Below are 8,293 nucleotides of genomic sequence, written 5' to 3'. Positions count from 1 at the left end.
TAAGTAATTAAGTAAACAAAAACTTTTATTTTGGATGCGATTAATCGTGATCAATCGTTTGACAGTATATATATATTTATATATATATATATATATATATTGGAATGGAGTGATCATAGGCCTCATTGCTCTGAGCTTATGCATCTACATTTTTTAGTCTGTATTGCCAAAATTATCCATAAATAAATTTTTTATTCTTTTTTTGCAAATCTGTGGTAATTGAAAGAAATCAAGTTGACAAAAAGATTGAATCCAGTGTCATAATGTTGGCTACCACATCTAATCCATGAACTGAAAGAAAGCAAATGTTATGGTAGTAGTCTGGCACTTACAATGGAAGTAAACAGGGTCATGCAATACATATTAAAATATACAAAAATTAAACATCCTGTTAACGTCAGACTAGTGTGATAAAATCACTTGCAATCCTTGTCTTTGCAAAGTTATACCACAATACATCCATTTGTGTTGTAAAGCCAGAATTTTTCCACCGGTTTCATCCACACAGTGAAAGTCAGTAGGTTCCATAATAAAATTGGACCCCAGTGACTTTCATTGTATGGACAAAAATACATTTTCAAAAGAAAAAGTCATGCAGGTTTTGAAATATCATTAGGGTGAATAAATAATGTATTTTCTTTCACTTACATGGTCCTTTTTTACTTCAATTGATAGTGCCTTACTTGACTGTAATTTTTTTTTTTTATATAAATATATATTATTCTCTTTGGTAATTGACATTAAGCCACAAATACTGACAATAACCCAGAACATTCCTGTACTTTAGGTTCAGAAGTGCAGATAAAAAAGAAATGTACCGGTCGTGATACTAGATAAATGTTTTTGACCACAAAAAATGTAGTTAATTAAACTTACTCGATAGTAATCTGAGCTGTAGATGTCTCTGGACATCCCGAAGTCTCCAATTTTCACGAGCAGGCCGTTACCCACGAGGCAGTTGCGGGTGGCCAGGTCACGGTGCACAAAATGCTGGGAGGACAGGTAGACCATGCCTGCCGCTATCTGTGTAGCGATATGAAACATCTGCGAGAGACCAAGTTCCCCATTAGACTGCATCGGTTGGCCATCAACAAGGATCATGGCGTCTGGACCATGGGCTCTGAAACGTGGGGAGAAAGGCATGTTGGTTACACTTGTTAGTCTTGGCAGTAATTGTCCTTCACTGCTGAGCTTCGTCCAGGTTTGCAATTACTTGTGTTAGGGATCCGAGCAGGGAAAATTGATTATGGATCAATGTAAAAGGGCACAGGGTCGAAGTGTTCAAACGCACTGCCTTATTGCCCTATAAAATAATTCCCCCTCTAATCCTTTAATCCTGTAAAGCTGTCTAATTTGAAGTGAGTAAGTCAAGGCAAAGAAAGATGTGCTTTGACTTTAACTGCCTGGTGAAATAAAATCACCTATTCAGTTAACTTTTTGATTTTCTCTTCACTCAGGGAAAATGATTTTTGTCTGATTGCGGCAGCATTTGCATAAGGTGGCTGTTCAAAAGGGCTCGACTGTAATTTGTGTATCTCTTCTGGTCAGTGCCTCTTCAGCAGCGTGCTCTTCAACTGTATGTTGAAGAGCTAACAATCCCAGCAGCAAACCAGCAGCTGGTTTCGGAAAAAACAAACAAACAAAGAAAAAAAACTTTCATTTTCATAATCTGAAGAGAGATCAGTTACCATAGAAATGTGAATCCCACCAAATGTGCACAGCAATCTCCCTACATTCCCAGAAAAAAACTTGTATGTTGTCTATGTATTTGAATAGTGTGCACTGTGCAGTAAACTTAAAAGATATTACAATTTATATGTACACTACCGTTCAAAAGTTTGGGGTCAGTAAGATTTTTTTTTTATTATGTTTTTTAAAAAAGTGTTTTATGGTCATGAAGGCTGCATTTATTTGATCAAAAATACAGTAAAAACGGTAATATTGTGAAATATTATTACAATTCATAATTTCGGTTTTAATATATTTTAAAATGTAATTTATTCCTGTGATGTGAAGCTGAATTTTCAGCATCTTTACTCCAGTCTTCAGTGTCACATGATCCTTCAGAAATCATTCTAATATGCTGATTAGGTGCTCAAGACACATTTTTATTATTATCAATGTTGTAAACAGTTGTGCTGCTTAATATTTTTGTGGAAACTGTGAGACCTTTTTTTTTCAGGATTTATTTTAAATATAATTTTTGTCTTTACTGTCACTTTTGATTAATGCATCCTTGCTGAAAAAGTATTATAATGTAAATAAATCTAACTTAATAAAAATTATACTGACCCCAAACTTTTGAACTAGTGTATAATCAACAACTTAGTCCTTGCTTTTATAATGTATCATAATTTATGATTCAATTACATATAGTCTTTACCTTGTATGTAAATTTTAATATTTTAAATACTTTTTGATTCTAACCAAAGTTTGTGAGTCATGAACCAAACCAAACCACAAGTTGGGATTGAACTGTTGGTTAGTTTATGACTTAACTTAAAATTACTGAAGAGTATTTCTTGAAATGCCTATAGAGTAAATGACTGGGGGGAAAAAATCCTAACCATGGCTGCTGAAAAACTAAGCTGTACACTGTTGTGCACTATTCTTCAAATGATATACTCTGACTTGTCTAATATGATATACATCCTTTTGCTGTCCATGAAAATCAACAAGACATGTATCATAGCAGCTTTTCTAAAAATAATTTCATCATCATTTTTTTTCTTGAAATGCAAGTCTGGCCATCTGCATAAGTGTAAGAAAAAATTATCTCACTACACAAAAGAATAATTTATTATCAACACCCATCACTTTGCTCCCACAAGACAATAAGCTCACTCCAGTACTCTATCTGCCTTTATATTTTCACAGTTCTCCCCTGCAAATTATAATTCATATGGCCTCAATTCACCTTGCGACATGCATACAATGAAGTTCAATCACATGCTGCCATTTTGAAATAGAATCTTGTGTCTCAAAACCTAGTGAGCTGTTTCAATATCTAATGCCTATGGGCAGCTGTCTATATAAACAGCATTGAAACTGACATGAAATTTCATAGTTGAGTGATTTGCTGAAGGAGCAGTAACCTTATGCGACTCATAGTTGAAATGGTAAAATTATACATATACATATTTTAAATCATACTGTATATAACTACTTCCCATCAGTAAATCTTTCAGTTCTCTTTAATATCTGAATGACTTCTGCTAAACAGTGATGACATGAAATGGAGAACAAAAAAAATCTTCAGAAGAGATCTCCGTAATGTTTGAAATTGCTCACAGATCAAATTATCTGAGATATTATGCATAAATCTCTGTCCATTTTTATTTATCCTAAAGGATTTTAAGAAAAAATATTTTAGACAAAGTTGGTACTACAATAAAAATAACAGAAATTAAGTTTACTGTGCCACCTGTGAGCAATACAATTTTCCTCTGGGTTGGCTCTATCCAACATATATATATATATATATAAATATAAATCATTGCTTGTTGCAACGCATTATAAAATTACATCATTCATGAAGGAAATGTGATATTCCCAAAACTTTTGGCCAAAATTAGGTATCTTAGGAGGTAGAATAATTTCACTACCTACAATTTCAGACAGCTTTTGCTTAGGGAGTTCATAATACACTATAGTCCTATAATTCCAGCCCAGACTCATTTCCTGTGGCAACATTTCTGCAAAATGATATTGTCACTTCTTGCATGTCACTTCTTGCGGCACTTTAAAAGTGAAATGTCCAGTAAGTGATGATAGACATATGTGCCTGGCAACGTTTTATTAGTTTGGCTGTTGTACATATCGCGACAATGTCCAGTGAGTGGAACTGAAAGGTTAATATTCCGTTACTTTCGAAAATAACGTAATACCCACATATATTGTAAACAAAAGCAAACATGAGACAATAGATTTTAGCTTGCTTCTACCAGTCATTGAGCTGTTTTATCGTGACTTGTGTTTCACAGGGCCGACCTGCAAGTGCAATGCTGTACCAGGTGGGCTACCAAGCAAGTTTACTACATTAAAAAATGTGTACATATTAGGGATGTGCGCTACGACTAATTTCAAAGTTGTTTAAATGGAAATTTTGTAACCAACTGGTCGACTAAGTAAGAAACCCTTAGAAGACATTGTGATTATGCGATCCATTTGGAATACTTAATCTATTAATCAAACAGCACTCTAAAAAATGCTGGGTTAAATATAACCCAGCTATTGGGTTGTTTTGAACCCAACCGCTGGGTCAAAACAACCCAACCGCTGGGTCAAAACAACCCAACCGCTGGGTCAAAACAACCCAATAGCTGGGTCAAAACAACCCAATAGCTGGGTTTTTCCCTTTTTAACCCAGCATTTTTTAGAGTGAGTCAACTAATTCCAGACACCTTATTATTCGAATTATTGAGCTCTTATTTTCCATCAAAATGTTAAAATGTACAACACTGACAGACAGCAACAAAAGCATCAGATGTGCTGAATGAAAATGCAAATGCCCTCTCTGACATTAGGTGGCGCTTTTGGACAAGCAGAAATACAGCGGTTACCATGGTTGCTCCTGTATACAAAACAGCAATACATTTTATAAGGAATTATAAGGAGATAACATGAAAAAAAATGTCAATTAAATATTTCTGAAGAAAGTCTGTTCCCTTTCGTTCATAATGTTTCCCCCTTTAAACCGGTAAATACTCTCCCACACCTTGCTCCTTGTTTCCAAGCGGACATTTCTGAGCAGGCACTGAGTGACACGAAGAAAACGCATGCATGCAATGTCTGAGGCGAAATTAAATGAATTATGTTATCCGCTCCAGATATTCACTTTTCAAAATATTTGATTATTTTTAAAAAAGTTTAACATTAAAATTACTAAATTTAGACTAGTATTTCCAATGTTGACTAGCAGCAGCAGTTCCGTTTAGCCGACTAGTCCGCTATTCTCGCACATCCCTAATACATACGGAGCTTATGTGATGCAAACATCACAATGTATTAGTTTGCAAATCATGTGCTATAGTAAAAGCTTTTTGAGGTCATAACATAGTATCGTGCAGGGAACTGCATGAAAGTTCTTTAATAATCAATAATCTGGCATTGTAATCATAATTTGTGTGATAAAGAATAAAAGTTGTTGGTGTTTTACTATCTCTAGTGTTCATTTCAGCTGGAAACTGCAGTGACTTGTATTTATAGGTACAATTTTAGAGGCACGTTTTTGTGTAATTCCCACTGAAATCCCAATAAAAATACCTCAGAAACTTATTGAGGTCTTCATGCTTCATGTACTCAAACACCATGATGAGAGGGTCACCGTCCACGCACACGCCGTAGAACTTCACAATGTGCTCGTGCTGGAGGTTGGTGAGGAGCTCGGCCTCCCTTTGAAAGTCTTTTCTGGCAGTCAGGGTCGGATCTTTAAGAGTCTGAGAAACAAAAAGCATGTTCAATCTAGGAGGTGTACAGATGAAAACAAATGGAGAGTGGGATGCCACGTTTTTACTGAAGTTGTCCTCTAGGCAAGGAGAAATGAGATGGAGGTTAAACTAATATGCCAAATTGCATTTCAGGACGTCTGCCATCAACTGAAAAGAGATGAAAATGTACAACAAAAGGCCACAGCGTGACTTCTCAAAACGAAAGTGCTTCAGTGACACGACTTGCATAAACATGTCATGTTAATGGCTAAGTTCATTGAGGAGTTTTCAAATAAAACGATGAATACAAACAGTATACGTAATAAATCCAAATGTAATGTCTCATTTTGCTGCACATTATTTTGATTTTTATAAACCAGTCTAGCAGAGGTTGAATATTTCGGAATATTTGCAACATTTTCCAGTGGTGTTTGTAATTGTATTTCCTGACACAGCATAACAAAAACACAACCATTTAATGTTCCCAGGAACTCCAAAGTGCTTACTAGCCTTTTCGCTGTGAGTTCTGCTCCTACCAATTAAGTGATAACTTAGCCTGAATGGCACATGATGCAATTTGATTTTAATTACAGAATTCCCCTGATCTCTCTGACACAAGCAGAGGGAGGCATCGACAGAGAATGGCGTATATGACACAGATGGTGAAGCGCTCATTTCCGTCGGGGGAAGTGTTAGTGCCATGCTACTCAACACAGTCCTGACGTGCATGCTGGCTTTCTGTTGCAGCATCCTGCAAGATATCCTCATGACACCAGAGTATTTTCACAGCATCTTCAGTTATCTTTATGATGTAATAGTTTCAATCGCTCTGGTGACTGAGGCAGTACATTGGATTAGAGGAGGAAGTTCAGATGTGGAGAGCGCTGATGGTTAAATGATATTATTGGCCTTAAGATGTCATTCTAGACCTGTTCTTAACTGGTTTTGCAAAAGGACCCATATTTTACATTGGACATCAAGTGGAGAACCAATATCTGGAGAGTGCTTTCCGATGGTTAAATGATGTTATTGGCCTTAAAAGTAGTTCTAGACCAGTTCTTAACTGTTTTTTTCAAAAGGACCCATATTTTACGCTAGAGACAAAAATTGTTTATCATTCAAAAGTAAAGATTTTGTTTTCTGGTTCATTCTTTGGACACAAAACACACAATCCATGTTTATCCTTGTCACTACACACACGCATCCAATGCGATAACATTAACTAGTATTTTCGGGAAAAAGAAAAAATTTTCAGAGCAAAAAGGACCCGAATACCACATGAGGGTTAAAAAGGCGGTTCATGCTCGAAAACTCTCCAATGTGGCTGAATTACAACAATTCTGCATAGATGAGTGGACCAAAATTCCTCCACAGCGCTGTAACAGACTCATTGCAAGTTATCGCAAACGCTTGATTGCAGTTGTTGCTGCTAAGGGTGGCCCAACTAGTTATTAGGTTTAGGGGGCAAACACTTTTTCACACAGGGCCATGTAGTTTTGGGTTTTGTTTTCCCTTAATAATAAAAACCTTCATTTAAAAACTGCATGTTGTGTTTACTTGTGTTATCTTTGACTAATATTTAAATTTGTTTGATGATCTGAAACATTAAAGTGTGACAAACATGCAAAAAAATAAGAAATCAGGAAGGGGGCCAACACTTTTTCACACCACTGTATATGTGTATATAAAACCAGTAGAAACACAAAACTGCAGTTTGACAAGATCAACAAGATTTCTATCTATTGGAACTGGATTGTGAAAAGTTGGTGTAACAAAACCTAGTTGAAAGTAAAGCTTAAAAAGAAAAAACAAGTTTTAAATTTTGACCCAAACTTCTTTAGATTGTGTGAAATGAGAGCAGAAATGTGCATTTACTTTCATAATGCACATTCCTGGAAATGGCATGGAGTGCACAGAAGAAATGCATCTATTCTGAGAAAAGTCAGAGCAAAGCAAAGCCAGAAGAAGGTGCTTTTAACTGCAAAAAACATGCCTTACCTTCACAGCCACCAGCATCTTATCTTTGGTGGGGCTGAGGTTGTAACATTCAGCCAGAAACACCTTCCCAAAAGCTCCCTCACCCAGCTCCCTCTTCAGAACAATGTCCCTCCGTTTAATATGCTGCACATCTGAAAGAGAAATACAGAAAGAGAAAACCATAACGTTATTAAATTTGTGTTTTGTATGTCAAGGTCATGAGTTCACAATGGTGCAGTAAAATGAGACTGGATTGTAAAAGGATACTGCTGTGTTGTTTTTATAATTATATCATTGAACTATTATTGTATTTATTAATATTTTGAATTAGCTTTAATATTTTCAGTTTCAATTACATTTTTAGTTGAAGTAAATGTATTTGAAATTTTAGTACTTCTTAAACTTGCTTTAATTTCAGTTAGTTGCCCACAGGATTATTAAACTATATATATATATACTACAAATGAAAAATAAACAGAAAAGTATTAAACAGAAAATAAAAAATAATTCAAAATATTAATAAAAACTATAATAGTATCTGAGTGATACCAAGTAGCCAAGGCAACATTTCTAATCCAGTTTAAGCTTTTAATTTAATATTTATATATTATTTTAGCTTTATTTAAAGTAATGTTGTTGTACAGTATGTCTTGTTTTCCCCAGAACATAGCATATGTGTTTGGAATTATGTTTTTTTTTTTGTTTTTTTATGAACAAAAAACAAAAAGCTCTGTCAGTGAATCTCATCAACTTCCATAATATATGATCATACAATGACGAGAGAGGTCCAGGCATACAATTATCCAAATAATATCATCACAAGAGACAATGTTCCTCAGGAACAGGTGGCAAAAATGAGTGTGGAAACCCGAGCCAAATGAAATATG

General features: G+C 35.2%; 1 protein-coding gene across 1 annotated transcript in view; it reads right to left on the bottom strand.

Moving 5' to 3' along the window:
- The window catches only part of ntrk3b (neurotrophic tyrosine kinase, receptor, type 3b), a 126,138-nt gene that overhangs the window by 7,701 nt on the left and 110,144 nt on the right, over positions 1 to 8,293 (bottom strand). Inside the window, exons 13-15 of the mRNA XM_016545819.1 lie at positions 7,428 to 7,558; positions 5,266 to 5,438; positions 877 to 1,120 (exon numbers count right to left, since the gene is read on the bottom strand). Coding sequence (XP_016401305.1) covers positions 877 to 1,120; positions 5,266 to 5,438; positions 7,428 to 7,558 — 548 coding nt within the window. The remainder of the gene's footprint in view (positions 1 to 876; positions 1,121 to 5,265; positions 5,439 to 7,427; positions 7,559 to 8,293) is intronic.

The sequence above is a fragment of the Sinocyclocheilus rhinocerous genome, unplaced genomic scaffold (genome assembly GCF_001515625.1).
Source record: "Sinocyclocheilus rhinocerous isolate Xijiao unplaced genomic scaffold, SAMN03320098_v1.1 scaffold760, whole genome shotgun sequence".
Lineage (NCBI taxonomy): Eukaryota > Metazoa > Chordata > Actinopteri > Cypriniformes > Cyprinidae > Sinocyclocheilus > Sinocyclocheilus rhinocerous.
The sequence above is the reverse complement of the archived record's forward strand: the minus strand, read 5'-3'. Positions and strand labels throughout refer to the sequence as shown.